This window comes from Vulpes lagopus, chromosome 10 (assembly GCF_018345385.1).
Source record: "Vulpes lagopus strain Blue_001 chromosome 10, ASM1834538v1, whole genome shotgun sequence".
In the NCBI taxonomy this organism is placed as follows: Eukaryota; Metazoa; Chordata; class Mammalia; order Carnivora; family Canidae; genus Vulpes; species Vulpes lagopus.
Genome location: NC_054833.1, coordinates 91677838 through 91695202, shown reverse-complemented (window position 1 = coordinate 91695202; position 17365 = coordinate 91677838). Strand labels below are relative to the sequence as shown.

The 17365-nt window shown below is 52.8% G+C and overlaps 1 protein-coding gene across 6 annotated transcripts in view; it reads left to right on the top strand.

Annotated features, from left to right (window-relative positions):
• Positions 1 to 17149, top strand: part of LOC121499627 (BTG3 associated nuclear protein) — a 105699-nt gene extending 88550 nt beyond the window's left edge. For all 6 annotated transcript variants that reach the window (XM_041770486.1, XM_041770485.1, XM_041770484.1 and 3 more), the window contains 2 exons: positions 12942 to 13085; positions 16500 to 17149. In XM_041770486.1, the coding sequence (XP_041626420.1) occupies positions 12942 to 13085; positions 16500 to 16571 (216 nt within the window). In that variant the 3' untranslated portion in view covers positions 16572 to 17149. The remainder of the gene's footprint in view (positions 1 to 12941; positions 13086 to 16499) is intronic.
• The last annotated feature ends 216 nt before the right edge of the window (positions 17150 to 17365 follow it).

Sequence of the window (17365 nt, the reverse complement as noted above, 5' to 3'; positions counted from 1 at the left end):
CAGAAACTCTATGCTGCTCATGCACCCACGGCCCAGCCTGAGCCCCTTGGGGTGGAATTCATATCCAGGTCTGGTGCCTCCAGTCAAGGAGGAGTCTTCAAATCAACGGCAAACCCTAAAATCATTTTCAAATATGTTTAAAAGGTTAAACTCTAAATAGTTTTAATACCATTAGGTCCACAAATTTTATTCATTTCTGTTCCTTACAGAACCCAGTGTAGTACCATGCTATCAATTCTTGATAATTATTGGTAAATGAATACGATGATAATTATTCCAAATTAGCTGTTGGTTATTTGTAAGATATAAGTAGGAGGCATTTTGAAACACTTCATTTTGAAGCTATTTAGGAACACAGCCATGTATTCCCTGGTAACTTTAATCATGAGTGACAGCCTAGAAACGTATAGAGGTGTACTTATTTAAAATTTACAGCTCAGTAGGCTGAAAAATCGTGACTTCTGAGTAATTCCAGAATTTCTTTTTGGTGGGATCCAAGTTAAACTCTCTCTGTGTCAGGGAGGCGTGCTGATTTCCTTGGGCCTTTCTGCCATGGTCTTTGAAATGTGTCCATGTCTCTTGTAGGTAAGCCTGGTGTGTCATGGGGGGAGCATCCCCATGCCTGGACGGACAGTGGGAGCCCACAGCCTGTGCCATCATGCCTGCGATTTGGCTGATGGCACAGAGCAGCTAAGAGCTCTCTACACACAAGGGTTCTGTTCCAGGTGCCATCCCCCCTGGGTGACATCTGCTGAGAGGAAACCTGCTGCCTCAGAAATGGGATTTCTGAGTTTCTGGCTTGTGGAGGGAGGGTAGATGGAAGGGGGCCTCCTTGCCATTGCATAGAGTTCACTTTTCCTTTGTCAGAGGTAGGGTATGAAAGAGGTCATCTCTTAGGACATTTCATCTCTGTTCTCTCTCTTTTTTTTTAAGATTTTATTTATTTATTCATTCATTCATTCATTCATCCATGAAACACACAGAGAGAGGCAGAGACACAGGCAGAGGGAGAAGCAGGCTCCCCGTGGGGAGCCCATTGTGGGATTCAATCCCAGGACCCCCCGGGATCATGCCCTGAGCCAAAGGCAGATGCTCAGCCACTGAACCAACCAGGCAACACCATTTCATCCCTGTTCTGATCACACCCAACCCTTCCCTTATGCAAACTCAGGCACTCTGACAGCCCCCCTGCATAAAACCCAAGCCTCTTCCCTGCTCTCCATGTGGCCTCAGGGCTTACACTACAGAACAGACAGTAGCCAGTGGAGAAAGCACTGGGGGGTCAGGGCTGGGAAGGCGGGTGACAGTGGTCTTAAGGTTTGGAGACCTCGGAAACACGTATTCGTCCTTTGAGAAACGAGCAGGGAGGGCCATGGAGGGCCATGGAGGACCCGCCCACTGGCCAGCATACTTGTGAGGCATGCCATGTGCCGAATCCTGATGGATAAGATACAGGAGCCCAAGTGATGTCACACAGAGCCCTTGAACCAACACATGACAATTACCGCAGAATAAAATGTTTTCAAGCCCAGGATACCTTCCCACTTTTCTTTTTACTTGCTTCAAGAATGCACCACTGAGTATTAAATTCACAGTGTTTTCATGAGGAATCTTTATTTAGAAATCATAGGTTCATTGTGCCTGGAGGCCTGATTAACAAAGGAGCGCTGCTGTGTGAATGGGCTGGTGAGTGACTTCAGAGCGTACTACATGATTTCGCTCACTCACTGATCTGGGGAATCTGGAGGACAGTGGAGGGGAAGGTCCTAGTGTCCCTCCTCAGGAGCCTGTGATGAGTACAAGTGTCCCATGGACAGAGGGTACGGCCCAACAGGACCATACCATGCTGTGTGCACTTATGCACCTGCAGGGAGGAAGCTCCATCCTGGACTCTGTGAGGATTGACATTTAGAAACCTGCAACAGCCCACAGCAGGACGGTGCAAATGTCAGCATGAAGACGTGTCACGCGATGCAGAGCAGAGGTCAGTTTCTGACCCAGGAACAGATCACACGGTCTCTGTTCTGAGCAGCCAGGAGGTTCCTTGTTTCTCTCACCTGGGTACTGAGGGGAGTACTTGGAAATCCTGGGTGAGATACCCTCCCTGGAAGGATTTGTAGTCCACAGATGAAGTGTGAGTGCCCCTGGCTCTGGGCTAGAAAGAGAGAGAGAGAATCTGAGACGTCCAGTGTGCGGTGTGCAGGAGGGAGGCGCCAGCAGACTGTTGACTGCTCTCTGCATGACACGTGTAAAGGGTAGAAACATAATCTTGGAATGGTTTTCACATGCAAACACATACTGTCACTTATTTTTAAAATTCAGGCCATTGTTTCATGGGGACTCCCAAAGCAAAACAAACAAAAAGCTTGTAAAGTGACCCAGACTGATTTTTAATTCCGCTTTTTCGTCTACTCCTGTGAGCTTGTGCATTTGCTTTCAGCATCTGTTCTCACTTCATGTTTCTGTGTCCCAGACGTGTGCATAGCACTGGACACTGTGCGCTTGGCGTCAGGGACAGTCCTGTGCTCGCCACTTCGGGTTGGCCTGTGCTCTGCATTTAGCTGGAGGATGGTGAAGATGCCCACACACAGGGGATCTTATGATGGAAGCCTGTGGAAGAGTAATGACAGGGGCCCACAGTCCAGTGATAGCTACCCCAACTGTCCGTGCATGTGTCCCCCTTCCAGGAGTGGCACTGGCAGAGGGACACACGAACCTCCCAAGTCGTGTGCCCGAACTCAGGCCGCCAGCTACAGGTGTCTTGAGGAGGTTGTGTGAGGGGCCCAGTTAGCGGGAGCTTGGCTGAAGTCGTAGCAGTAGACCAGCAGGCGGGTCTCTGAGAGAACGCTTGTCCATCTAGGATGACTCTTCCTTGGCACCCACAGGAGACGTGGGCAGTGGTCAGCAGGCGCTCTGGCAGGAGACGAGTGGGCCTAAGAGACACCAGAGCCCTGCAGCTGTTTTCTCCTCGCTGCGAAGGCTGAGGTGGCAAGGCTTCTCCCAAACAGTCTTCCTCAGTGTTTCAAGCCCAGTGGGGTGCTGGGGGCTCCCAGCCCCATGGCTGGTGTGCGGTTGCTCTCTTCACTGTTCATGGACAGTTTCTGGCCATGTGCTGTGGGCTAGCTGGGCCGGAGTTGGCACGGCTGTGCTCAGAGCTGCTTCTGTTTGCTTGTATTTTTACTGGCCTGTGGACCCAGCTCAGAAGTTAGCCTCTGAGGCTCCATTTCCTCCCTGGCAGAGTGGAGCTAATGACAACAAACAACATGACATCTCTGCCAGATGCCCAGTGCTACAGACTTGGGCTGAGGCCCCAGGACCCGGCCGGTCCTGCTGCTCCCAAGCAGGCTCCTGGACTCTGACAGTCCTGCTCACACTTAGGTGGAATGATGGTTGATGACCAAAATATTACATATGTGACCCTGATACTTGTCGCCATCGGCCGCTCTCTGGAGCAGACCCGCTATGGCTGAGCACGAGAAGGACCTGCCTGGGTCTGGGCCACTCTCCTCTGGCTTCCTGTGGGTTTGGCCAGTACACGGTGCAGGGGGCGGGAGCCTGAGCTGGGGCACCACTCAGCTGCATGGACTCCCCTTCAGGAGGAAAGTCCCCCTCCCTACCACCTGGTTATTTGTGCTGCTGGCTTCCCGTTTTCCAGGCACAGTGCTAACGTGAGCATACCATGGGCCATATTGGAGCACATTGGAAAGTAAAATGTGAACTCCCGCCTCTTGAGCAGCCCACCACTGGCCAAGTGTGAAGTGTTACTCTCTGAGCAGTTTTAGTCTTGGACAAAGTTGAAAGACATTCTCTACACCTGAAGTTACACATCTGCACCGTGTCTGATGCCTGGGGTCCATTCATCTCACCTTGAGCACACCATGCGGCCACATGGTTCTCAGTGCAAACGTGTCTGAGAGCGGTGCTCTGTGCCTTAAACTTGTGGGCACTGCTGCTCCCGTGTGTGGGCACGCGAGGGCTGGGATGCCGGGCTGGGCTCCTGCTCCATCCCTGGGATGCCTGGCCCGGGGACCCTCCGGACACTGGGGCCCATGTCCTTGCCTGTCTGTTTTCTACTTTCTGAACCCTGGAGGTTAGAAACAAGGTCTCACCCCATCCAAGGGCCAAAACAAACGCTCTGCAAAGTCCCTGGTCGAGGTGCCCTAAGAGATGTTCCTGCTGGAGTTGGGACCCAGGGCCTCACTAGAAGGGTTTTTCCAAAATTGAACTTAAATCGACTAGGTCTCTGAGGACCATCCATGAGTGCACAGCGTGTCTCAGAGGTCCATTCCACTGGAACATCCTAGAAAATGAGTGACAGTGGGTCTGAGCCCAAGACTGATGTATCCAAGGTGCCTGTGGGTCCATTGGTGGGTGTTTTCTCACCACCATCTGTCCGGTTGTCTCTGAACTTATCAATGCCTCGGCCACCCTCTTGCCAAGCCAGCCCTTGTGGTGATTGGATGGTGATTGGAGGGTTCCTGAAACTCCCATCTTATAAGGATGTCTTACCCATGTCACTGGGAGGAAGGGTGTGTGTGTCCTCTGCCTCTGCATGCCAGCAGCTCTCACCACCAAAATGGTGACTGCAAATGGGGCAGTTTACACAGCAGCCCCTGATTTCTCACGGTCCTGGAGGCTGTTGGCCTGATGTCAGGTGTTGACATGAGGGCTTCTGATGAGGACCCCCTTCCTGGGGATGTACTCACACGGCCTTCCCTGGTTCCCATGCACAGACACCATGTGTGTCCCACTCCTGGAAGGGTGCTGGTCACATCCCAGGCTTTCACCCTCCTGACCTCATTTTCAGACTGTCACACTGGAGGTTTGGGATTCCACACAGGGATTTGGGGGGGTACACAGACATTCAACTCCTAGCACTCAGTCTCTTCTTGGAAAGAATTGGGCTGCTGTGACCGATTTCTCCTATGGGCACAGGAAGGGAGTTTGGGCCTGGAAGCATTTTTGGCTTCTTGTCCCAGACAGCTTTTGTGTAGACAGTAACCCTACTGTATCTTACTCCCTCACTATGGATTTTCAGACACTGCCACACACAGGCAGGTCCTGGGACAGCACAGCCCCAGCGGGGAGTTGGGTCCAGTCACCATGTACCCTGTGCTGATTCGGGTGAGGAGCATGCCATCAGCAGTTGAGAGGAGGCTCCCTTTCTCCTGCAGACTAATTAGAAGTTGGTCCATAAGAGGCCAGTTCTTAACAGAAAATGGGAATTTGGCTTTTTAAGAGAACGTCGCTTGTTTTGTCTCAGTTTTGGCAGCTTTCTCTTGATGGTCTTTAGGCAATGTGCAGTCTTCAGGTTTCTGCCAGGGTCCAGCTGCTCTTCTCCCCGGCCTGGCCCTGACTACGTTCTTCCCCATGAGCTTCGCCCAGCGGTATCTTTTGTGCGCTGGCTATGCTTGAGGCCTGCCTGGACCCAGCCAGACTCAGCCCCACACCTGTCAGGTATCCAGGGAGCACACATCCCTGCTGTTGGGGATAAGGAGAAGGCTGCCCTTAGAGCCCACCCGGAGGACCTGTGTATGAGCAGCCAATCATGATGAGGGAGAGGGGAGGAGCTGTCAGGATGTTCTCTGGAAGCCAAAGGCCTGAGCTCAGTCAACTAGAAAACTGACTAGGTGGCCCTCAGCGTGGGGTTAAGGCAAACCACCTGAGAGTCTGAAAGAGGTTTGTCTTTTCCTGAGTTATCATCCCAAAATCTGTGACCACCACTGCTTGGCTTCAACAGAAATGTGTTCTCTCACAGTGGGGAAGCCAGAGGTCCAAAATCAGGGTTCTTGGAGCTGCATTCCTTCTGGAGGTTCTGGGGGGCATCTTGGCTGCCTCTCCAGGCAACCCTGGGCTGTGGTGGCGTCCCTCCACTCTGTGGTCACGGCACCTGCCTTCCCATGTCTTGTCCAGATGTCTGTCTTCTTAGGTAGACAGTTGCCATTGGATTAGGCTCATCTCCTGTGTGACTTCTGCTTAACTTAATCTCATCCTCCCAGACCCTGGTTCCACATATATAGGTACTAGGGGTTAGGATGTGGACATTTCTTTAGGGGGATGCAGTTGGAGGCACAGCTCCCCTCCTCAGAGCCATGTGCCACGGAGATGTGTGGTGAGCCCCGAGCTCTGCACCAGGGAGCAAGGTGCTCTGAGGTGACAGGTGCTTGGTGAAGGAGGGGCCTTGGGGAGATGCCTGCACCCACCCCCTATCTCCCTGTTGCTCTGGCTGTCCTTAGATTGTGGAATAGGAAGGGGCGGTTTTTTGTACGTCAGGGTGTACTTTGAGCCTCGGCTGTAGGGCCAAGAGTCACCTCTGGAACTAATCCCAGAGGCAAGGAAGTCATCCCTCGCTAGGCCTTCTCTGGTGTGTGATTAATCTTGCTCAGTATAGAAATCCATTTCTGAACCTTTCTTCTCAGGGTAGAATAGGAACAGTGCACGGATTGAGGACACAGCACCCAGTGTGGGGAACACGCAGACGCTGTTAGCCAGCAGCTCACTGTGAATATCTGGCCACATGAACAGCAGACCCGTGTGTGTTTTACAGCCTGATCAGCCATTCACATTTCCTGGCTTCCCCTCACGCTGGGAGGAAGTAGGCTGGCATCTGTGGTCCCTAGAGCACAGACCTTACGAGTACTTCCTACTGAGGTGAACTCTAGGAAAGATGGCCTTGCCCCTTGCAGAAGTTCTTTCTTTGACCCTACACAGCAAACACGAGAAGCTTTCTTGTTCTGCAACAGTAAGTTTTCTGAATTAGAGCAGTGACCAGAGCCATGGGATGGGGTGCCGAAGCAGCATGCACTTCTGTGGCTGGCCCTCCAGCTCCTCATAGTCCTGGAGGGTGCAGGTTGGCAGGCTGGGTGCCCCCTGCCACCCCTCCCTTCCCCAAGTGGTGGTGACCCACTAGCACACGTTGCTGACACAGAGCTTTCATTTTCCTCCTGTTCTTTGTCACTTGCTCCCCACCCACCCCTTGTGCCCCTTCTGGAAGCCAGGGGCCTGGAACTCCTGGGAAAAACTGAAGGTCTTCGGATTTGACTTTGGCTGAATTATCAACCCCACCCCAATCTACTGGAAGGTCTTAAAGCACATGGTTAAGATTTGTTCCCAGGAATGCTGCCTTATCTGGAATGATGGGAGATGAATACCAAGTATCTCCAGACTTCCGCTTCTGCTTTATTGTATTTTTTTAGGTTTTGTTTGCTTATCCCCCAGATTGTGTTTGAGGTTTGTGCCCTGATGCTGGGATGAGCTCCAGAGCAGACAGCAGAAACTGCTGTTACTGCTGCTTGCCACACAGCATCTCTCTGTGAGCGGATCTGGACGGTGGCTCTGGGGCAGTTCCCTGCGCCTCTGAGGAACGACCCCAGAGGAGTGGCCTTTTGTGCTCATTTCTGACCATGTGCTCATGAGTGACTTGCCTTATGAAAGGATTTGCAGTAGAACCTGGGAAACACGTGGCTCTTCCCATCAGACGGTTTAAAAGCTTAAGAATGATAATTCGTTCTTGGCATTTGCTGTGCAAATATATGAAGAAGATTTGGGGGCTGGTGGAGCTCCTGGCCAGTGGTGATTTGGGGCATCCCTGGGACGGGCTTCCCTCTCTCAACGCCTCATGCTTTTGTCACGAGGAAGCTGCTCGTGAAGTAACATCTAGATTTGAGAAGATTGGCTTCATTGATGGTGTTCCCTTAATAGGCTGGGTGCAAAAGGTGATGTCAGGAACGAGTGACCACGCTGTTCCAGGACACCTTCGAGGTTCGTGTCTCATCTTTGTTCCTGGCCACACACACGTAATTAAACTGCGTTGAAATGTATCTTGTGATGATAGGAGAGTCTGGGTTTGGTTTTTTTGTTTTGCTTCAGTTTTTTTCCATCTGAGCAGATTCTTGGTTGGATTCAAAATTTTACATCTAAACATTACAGGAAAGTCCTTGGACTTCTTGCGTTTATTTTAGGCTTTGCACCAGTTTTGCATTATTTCAGTTGGGTATCAAACAGAGTTTCAAAATTGGCAGTATATCGAGGAAAACCAGATGTGTGCACTTAAAAAACCAGTGCTTTTAGATCTAGGATTTGCTTAGTGGGCTGCTTCAGATGCATGCCCTCTGGGGGGCCTGGGGGGCACATCCTGAGGTCAGCCACAGGCTGCTGGCTGCTGGAAGCCTGGAGGTGATGCTCCTGGCTGCTGACCTGGGAGCCCACTGCATTCCTGTTAGATTTTTCTACATTCCAGAGCCTGTTGGGAAAGGGTTGCAAACCCCAAATGAGTGGGAAGGAGCCGGAAACTCCTCATTGGAGACTTCTTGCTCATTCTAGAGCAGGAGGGGATAGGTGGGGTGCTGGCCTCCTGTTCTCCCAGCAGATCAAGGATGGGTTGTGCACTTTCAGTGGGCTCTTCTCGGGGCACATACTGATCCATGTCACAAAAGCATGTGACCTCATTTTTTGCTGCTCTACGTTTCAGATTTGATGTAAATTGGTTTTATTCTTCACTAGTTTAAAATGAAGTCCAAATCTACACATTGTGTCCAGCCTACTGTGTATTTCAAGAGGCTGCTTAGAGCTTTGAGGTGCTTTCAAACCATAGGCAGTAAATCAGATTCTTGTGGGATTGATTTTTGTAGTGTTGTTTTCATTTTTACTTATTTCACATGTGTTAGCCTCGTAAAACACAGCTGCCTCAAGGACATAATTGCTGGAGCGGAGGCACAGCTATACCTGGAATGTCCACTCCCTCCGGGCTGCCTTATGAGTGGCTCAGGCTGTAGAGCCTCCCTGAGGCCCCCTGGGGTGACACCCACTGGGTCCTCACCTCTTAGCCTATGTCTCTCTTTATGCCCCAGTCACTGCCTGCTGTGCACCAGCCACTGACACCTTTCTGTGCCCTGACTGCGGGCTTGAAAGGAGGGGTCCTGCTGGGGCTTCCAGGTCATCCTGCGCCGAGCTCCACCCAGGTAACAAGGTTTATTCTTTTATTGTCAGATGACACTGGCTAAAATAGAAACTGCCCCACAAGCCTGATAGTGAGTGGATTTTCCTCCTCACCCCACAGGGGTGCCTGTCAGTGGTGGCTGCTGTGCCCTCTATACTTGAGCTCTTGTAGGTTCTTCTAAACACAGAGCAGTGCCACATCTTTACCGTCTGCTCTTAGTAAGTACATACCAATCGCTGAGAAACCAGTGACCTGTTACTCGGCTGTCCCTTGGTCTGACCTTCTAGAACTCCTCCTTCATGTGTCATCCCTTTAGCGGAGTGAGAACGGGCTCTGCTGTGTGTAGGTTCAGTGCGCATCCGGAGGCCTCCTCAGGCAGGCTATTAATGTTGTTTTGTGGATCAGGGTAAGAGACCGTGTCTCCTCCTGCGGACATGGGCAGAGAAAGGTGTCAGCTGTGTTTTACAAGACTAACACATGTGAAATAAGTAAAAATGAAAAAGAAGAGAAAAAAAGAGATGAACAGGGTGCTCTGCCAGTGAGGAGCTTCAGTGGCAGGGAGCCTGGGACCCTGGGCAGGATGCTCAGTGGGAAATAGTGCCAGCTTCATCTCTCTTTCTTCTTCCACAACTGAACTTTAACAAAATCTCACCTTAAAAGAGCTTTCCAAATTTTGAGGACTACCTGAAAAGCATCCCAAATTGCTATTTGTGAAGTGCTGTCTCTCTGCATCACGAGGCCCCTGTCAGGGTGTCACTGCCAGTGGGTGTCTAGAGGTGTCTGCGATGGGGGGATGTGCCCTTCGGGGGAGCTGAGGGCAGCCACAGGAGGAAGCCTGCAAGCCAGGCAAGGCCGGGGCCACGGGAGGTCACAGAAGACACTGTGAGACCTATGTCTCGGCTGCTGAGCTCTCTCCACAGCCGGCCCTGCTCCCTGTGCTGCAACCGGCCTCAGCCTGGGTCTAGTCTGAATAGGCTTTCCGTCCACTGAAGGGGAAACCATGCCTCCCATCAAGAAGCCTGACTCCCTTCAGGGCTCTCACTGTTCCCACCTGAAGAACGGTGTCACCTTCTGGTCATGCTCCCGGCTTCTCGCTGGGAGGGCCCCGTGGGAGGGTTTCCTCTGTGGGGTCTGGGGTGCAAGGACGGGCACGGGCACTGACAAGGTGGCTGGAAGGCCTTTCCCGCCAGTCCTGTGCGCTCATTGACTTTTTGACTCCTTTCCATTGCCAAAAGCAAACCAGTGCGGACATGGGGAGGAGGTGTGTTGGGATGAAATCTCAGGTGAAAACATTTTCCCGTTTTTATTTTTGTTTGCCAGCCAGGCTGGTAATGTGCCTGCTTTTGTTATCATAATGTAGCTCGTTGAGATTCTGAGCTTTCGGGCGTTCTCATCCTCAGGATTTAATCAATTCTGGAGACCGTGTGAAAAGTCTTGTCACTAGTAGGTTCTGACAGGAAGCGGCTCACCCCCAGGACACCGTGAAATGCCCCATGTCACGGGGGTTGTGGCTCACAGCCCAAACCAGAGGAAGGCAGTGCCTTCTCAGAAAACCGTCATGGAGGCATGGCTTTCATTAAAGATGGTTGATAATTTGACCTGAAATCAGCGTATTAAGGGATCTTGCACGGCACGTGGTGGTGACAGAACCATGACTGTATTGCCTAATGTTTTGCTCCCGTGTTTCAAGACATTGCATGGTTTTTACATTCAATCCAAGATCTAGCAAAACTGTGCCAAGTGAGGTTCACCACAGGGTACCAGTGACAGTTCAGCCCCTCCTTTCCCTCCTTCAGCCACCAAAAGGCAGATTAATGTGTGGTTTTTGAGAACCCCCTTCCTTTCTATCTTTCCCCTGTCCTGATCTTTCCTTGCTGCTATGGAGCAGAGTTCCTGCCGCTGTGCAAGCTCTGCCCTGCACCCCAAACCTCACCCAGTGGGAGCGTGCCGCACGTGATCCCTCCCCAGCTGAGAGGCTGCCCATCTGGGAGGAGCAGGGGCAGCCCCTGCCCGAGGCTGCCGTCCCGTGGGCCGTGTGGGGGCTGCCTTGTGGCTGCAGAAGCCTAGCTACAGAACTGGGCCAGACTGGGTCTTATTTTATGACCACGAGAAGTTGGTGGAGAGTAGGTCTTGGGGAAAAGAAAATGTGAGTAATACAGGAGACTTCAGTTTTCTCTAGTTTTTTCAAACCTCTCTTTCAAACACTCATTGGTAGAAATGGCTCATGATGGAAAAGGAGCTGTTATTGTTGGGTTAGCCCTTGGGGAGCGAGAAGCCAGCTCCTTGGAAGGTGGCAGCTGAGGAAAGGCAAGCATGCTATGTGCGTATCCTGTGGCTGCAGGGACTGGTGGCCACCCGCTCATGCTCCATGGTCAGGAGGTCCACGTCCAGCTTGGGCCTCCCGCGGCTGAAGTTAGGGTGTCACAGGGGTGTCACCACCCGGAGGCCCCAGGGGAGGGTCATTTCCTGGCTTCCCCAGCCTCCAGACCTTCCCGTCCTCCATCCTCCAAGCCAGCAGTTGCCCAGAGGGCTCCTCTCACATTGCATCTCCGTTCCTCCGAAGCTAGAAAAGATTCTCTGCCTTTCCAGGTGCCTGTGTGAGGCTGGGCCCGCCCACTTGCCCAGGGTTGTGCACGTGTCCAGGGGTGCTAGCCTTCCTAGCACAGCTAGCTGGTATTAGAATGTGCAACTGTCTATACATGGTTTCTGAAGACACAAAAGGAAAAGTAGTTAATAACTTTCTTCTATTCTAATACTTGAATTTACTGGGTATTTTTTTTTCCACCGAAACGTTCGTATTTAGAGAAATAGAACTTTTGCTCATGGAAGACCTTAATGCTCTTTTAAAACTATAGACTCTTTTATACACAGTTGATTTGTACCCAGGCCCGCCTTTGCCGAAGTGGACAGCCCCTTCTCCCTCAGAGTACCTCCACCCTCTTTGCTTTGTGGAGGCAGGCAGTGGTTGGGCTGGTCAGGAAGCATGCTCATCGTTGTCCTGCTATGGACCAACAACAAGAATCTGGAGGTGGGCGGTAGATGCAACCCGAAGTATAAACCGCCACAGTTCGTGGCAACTCCCTTACGAATGCCAAGCCTCGAATGCCTTCAATCCCACCTCCCTATCTGGCCTGCGGGGCAGCAGGGTGTCCACCCACCTGCCCGGCTATTGGAGCACCAGGTGGGGATGCCTCGTGAGTGGTGAGGTCATCCAGAGCCTGTCTCCGGGGTCCTCTTCTGCCCCATCCTTTAGGCACAGTCCATGGTGGAGTCCCCCAGGGACTCGGTCTCTCCCGTCCCCTGGTGGTTCCCCTGTAGCCACCAGAGTGTCCGCCTTCCTGATGGCAGCTCCTCACCCTGAGCTCTCCCTGTCCCCTAACTTGCACATATTTCTGCTTTGCTTCCTAACTGTGTTCGTCCACTGTCAGGGAGCTTCCCCATCTCCCGGGCTGTTAAGCGCTCCAGGGGCTCCCCAGAAGAGCCAGTGAATGTGTCTCGTGCATGAGTTGGGATGTGATACCACCTCCAGGCTGCCCTTGGGGTCTCTCCAATGAACCTCAAATAGTGATTTCCAGAAGGGTGTCTGTGCTTCAGCCTCTCCATCCCACATCCCACTGTCTCCTTGCCAGCCTTCTTGGACGCCTCTCAGCCGTCTCTGAGCTTACTCTTTGAAAGCTTGAGCTGGTTGGTCTTTTTCCTAAGAGGCGTGAAAAGCTGTCATTCTGTCCACGGTGTCTGTGTTGGAGGGAGGTGTATCTGTGAATCTGACATCTGTGGATGTCGCAAAACAGCTTGGTCACACGTGCGCATTCATACGTGTACACTTTCACGCGCGTACCCTTACCGATCAGATGCAGTTCCAAAGTGACTCGTGAGACAGGTGGACCCCACGGTGTGGAAAGTGGTCCTGGGTGATCTCCCTTGGTTCACGTGTCCACCACAGAGTAGCCCCCGCCCCACCCTTTGCTGTCTGTGCCAATGGTGGTCTGCTTTGTGTCTCCAGGTGCTGCAGGGGGCCCAGCTGATAGCCGTGGCCTCTTCCGACCCTGCTGCTGCTGGGGTGGACGGCTCGCCTCTCCAGGGTAGTGACATCCAGGTCCAGTATGTCCAGCTGGCACCGGTGACTGACCACACCACTGCGGCTCAGGTGGGTCCTCTTTCTGGAAATGGACGCCCTGTCTGTGGACAGGTCCTGCAGCTTTTGCAGGTGTGAACACAGCCTGGGTGTTTTTCCTTCTCGTGTTCTCCCACAAGGACAGTAAATTATCATTGGAAGGCATGGAAGTCCTCATGTTTTGTAAAGCCTGCGGTGAGGAGTTAGATCCCCGTCCAGATACCAGTGTTAGGCCAATTCTAGAGATATTCTGGGTCATGTCTTATCTCAATTCAGAGGCAAGAATTAAGGTATGTCGACCCATGTCCTCAGAACCAGCTCTTGGGAACTGCAGAACGTGAGGGTCCCCGTTCACCGGAGGCCTCATTGCTCCTCTGAGAACAGCAGGGCCCATCCCAGGGGTCAGCACTCCTACAGACCACGGGCTCTGCCTGTGTAGCCCCGGCCCCCACCCGCCCCAGCTCTCGGCCTTGATCCTTTTCCCAGGGGCAGCTCATGCGTCCTTGCCCTAAGTGGAGGAGGTGCAGGAGAGCCCTGGGCGGCCGGGGTACCTCCCTTGGTCCTGAGGGCCCTTTCAGGCCTGGTTTCCAGCCTCCCGCCTGGTAGCCACAGGGCCTTGCTGGGGGCTGCTCGTGCATGGGGTGCAGTTTCCCCTCCATTCCATGTGTGCTTCCTCAGCACACCACCTGACTGGTGAGCACCGGCTGCCCCATGAGCCCTTGCCCCTAAAGCCCTTGTCATCTGGTTTTGCTGGACTGTGAGTCTTGTCCCCGTTGCCTGTCCACCGTGCTTTCCCACAGTATGGGGACACTTGGCATCCACTCACTGTTTGAACCCCTCTTGAAATGTCAGATAAGGAGCTGCTTCTGTGATACGACGCGTCTGGAGTGGCCCCTTAATGGGTGTGCCTGGCCAAGCGAGCAGCATGCCCTCTCCTGGGCCCCCCATGCTAGTGCGAAGAGCCTCCTAGAAGCCGCCTTAGGGGACAGTGTACTCTCCATCTCATAGGTTGATTATAGAATAGCTGGGCCTGTCTCTGAGAGTAAGCTAGGATGAGTCCTGAGAGAGTGGGGGGTCTTCCTTGGTACAAAGCTCAGGCTGTAGGTGGTGGGAGCGATAGAGGTGCCTGTTGCCTGTGTTCTCAGACCTTGTGGCTGCTGCTATAAGTCGCTGGCCTTCCTGCTGAGACCGGGGTCTGATGCAGGGGCTGTCGTCTGCTCTAACCCAGGCTGGTGGCTCCTGCCCACCCCTCTCCCCTCTGCATCCCGGCACCAGGGAGCCACATGTATCTCCATGCCACTGGCTTGTGATGCTCAGAATGGAAGCCCCAAATTTCCATGCAGTGCCTCTCCCCTTTCTCGGCTCACACGCTGCTGGGAGGAAAGGAAAGTCTCCTTTGCTTGCTCATGAGGTGGCTGCTGAGGATTGAGCTTGGAGTAGCCAAAGAGAGTGCCCCAGGTGACCCTGGGACCAGGTGACCAGCTGTGTGAGCTTCTTAATCTCCTCATTCATAGTGAGGCATTGCCCCTCTGTCCCCCCAAGACTCCTTTGGCCACTCCCACATGAATGGCCACTGCAGCCTGGGCACGTGTGGGTCCATCTCCTATGTGGCTTTTGTGCAGCAGTGACCACAGAGGCCCACTCCACCCTGAAGTCCACTGGAGCCAGCAGTACCAGGGGGCAGGGAAATCTCTTTGGCTGCCTCATCTGGTATGGTTTGAGCATAGCCTGTCCTGGAATTAAGGGCCCCTGCAGGCCCAGCTCTCCTCACGCGGGGTAGCTGGCATCTGATGCCCATGTCATAAGTGGGGTCAGTGCGCTGAGGTGGTTTTCTTCCCTGCTGCCTGGCAGGCACAGATGGGTCATACAGTGGATGTTCATACCTGGGGTGCTGTGTGGTGGTTACTGGACTGTGAGTTCGTGATCATTCTACAGACTTTGGAATTGAGGAAGGCTGTGTCCATATTAACCCCTTGCCACCTTGGCTTCTTGTCTGCATTCCTTGTCTCTTCCTGCCTGGCACGTTTGTGGGACCTGCTTATTGGAGCGTGTATGGGAACAGGCCAGAGAATATCTGCGTCCACAGGGCTGCTTTCCGTGGAGGACACCCCATTGGCCTGGACTCCAAACAGCCGGCCATAGAGCAGCAGGGCGGCCCCCAGTGTGGCCCATAGCGCGTGGCCCTAGGACCTGCACCTCCCATCTCATCCCCGCCGGTGCCTCCTATAGACGGAGGCACGTCTGTCTCTGTCAGCATGCAGGCCCCCCACTCTCATTGGGTTCACTTTCAGTCTGCTGGTCAGACAGCGTCACGTTCCTAAAGTCATTTCTGGAGAAGGGTGGGTCTGGCTGACAAGAACCTCCCAGGAGCCCCAGGGACCATAGGGGGAGTCTGGCTTTGTAGAGGATGGGCTGCTCCTCAGTAGGAGGCCAGGATGCAGGCGCCCACCTCATCTGTGTGCCACCTTCTGCTTGCCTGAGTCCAAAGCTGCTTTCCTGGTTGTTCATGGGGAGGGGCTCTCTACCCAGCCTGTAACCCCCTGCTCCCTCCTCTGCAGCCACTCCCTGCTCACTCCACTTGACCTCCCTGGAAATCTGTAGGGAACATCCGCTGTCTGTGTCCCAGGTTCATCCTCTCTCCTAAACTAACCCCTACTGGTCACGCCCAGGGCTCTGCAGGCTGCGCAGGTGGCACACATAGTAGGCCCTGAAACAGCAGTACTCCTCCCTGCTCTATGAAGCCCCATGTGCAATCCTGGGTACCATGTCTCTGAAGTAGAGCCTTATGCCGTAGTGTGTGCTGCCGCCACGGCCCTACAGCTCTGGGTTTCTGCCCCTTCTTCCCTCATGTCCTCCCGCCTGGCCCCCCCAAGCAGGTTTCCTTCCAGGGCAGCTTGGGGGATCCTAAAGAAAACCCCCCAGTTAATCTCTGTTTGAGGGTCTATTCTGGTCGTGGATGGTTGGTGACTTATTCTAAATAGAATTTTTCCCTTTCTTTTAAAACTGTAAAAATACATTTAAAATTCTTTTGTCTGTAACTCGTTGATTAGAACTTCTTTCATTAAAGAGAAAAAGGTAACTGCCCCTTGGGTTTTTTTGGAACAGTGGAACACATTTTATAAGAAGGCATAATGGTAAATAGGATGGTGCAGCCACTTGGAAGGCATCCCCCAGGGGTGAGCAGGGGTGAGACTCTGAGCTGCAGACACTGTGAGGAAGGGTGGGTGGCGGAGGCGTGGACAAACTGAAGTTCTGAACAGAAGGATCATGGCCCCTGAGAGTCCTCTCCCAAAGCAGGGGTGAGCCTAGGGCTCTTGGCCCCTCCCAGCTCTGCTCTGTAGGTTTCTTCCAGGCATGAAAGCCTTTGGTGTTTTATGAGCCGTGAGCAGCCTGGACTTGCACTAGTAGGTACTTTTATAGAAAGCCCTCGTCTCTCTCCTTTTGCAGACGGCTGAGACCCTGCAGCCCACCCTGCAGCCTGAAATGCAGCTTGAGCATGGAGCTATCCAGATCCAGTAGGCAGGACGGGCTGCCCACCCACAACAGGACCTAAGACAGCCACTGCTGCTGTGCTCAGTGCTGGCTCCAGCCAACCACCCTGTTCCACACGCGCCCTGGCCCCACGGCTTTGCACGGAGGTGACCGCACATGTTCTGTTCAAGTGCGTCTGAGAGCCTCACCGCGGGGGAGAGTCCCAATGAATAGAAGGTGACAATAACAACCACCGTCCCCACCAGAAGACCCTTGAGTCCCACTGTTGACGTCCAGAGAAAGAGCGGGGAAGCATAGTGTGGATTGCATTAAGTACATGCGGAAAATCAAGAACTGATATTTTTCTCTGTTCAAACAGCTTTTTTTAATTTGCTATGGTGTTTATAACAAAAAAAGAAAATTGAAAAAAAAAGTGGAGTAGCAGAAGCCTTTTGCTGTGTGCTCTGTTCAGTGTAATGAAAATAGGTATTTGCAAAAGACAACTAACGATTTTGACGGAAATATTGCTTACCTACTTTTCTAGGGGGAAATGCTCTCAACACTGTTAATTATGCATTTCTAATGAAATAAAATGTATTTATGACCACAGCTTTGTGTCATTTCCCCAGAGGGGATGGTTCCCCAAGGCTGGCCTCATTCCTGGTGGGTGCTGGGGAGTCCGCCGTGCTGATGAGAAGGTTATGGTTGTGTCTTCCAGTCCCAGCAACAGGACCCAAGCGCTGGATGTGGTGTGCCCTCTCGGATGCAAGCACCCCTGATGCTGTGTGAGCCCATGCCAGTGTGCAGCAGCTCCCACGAGCAGACCTCGAGTGACACATGCC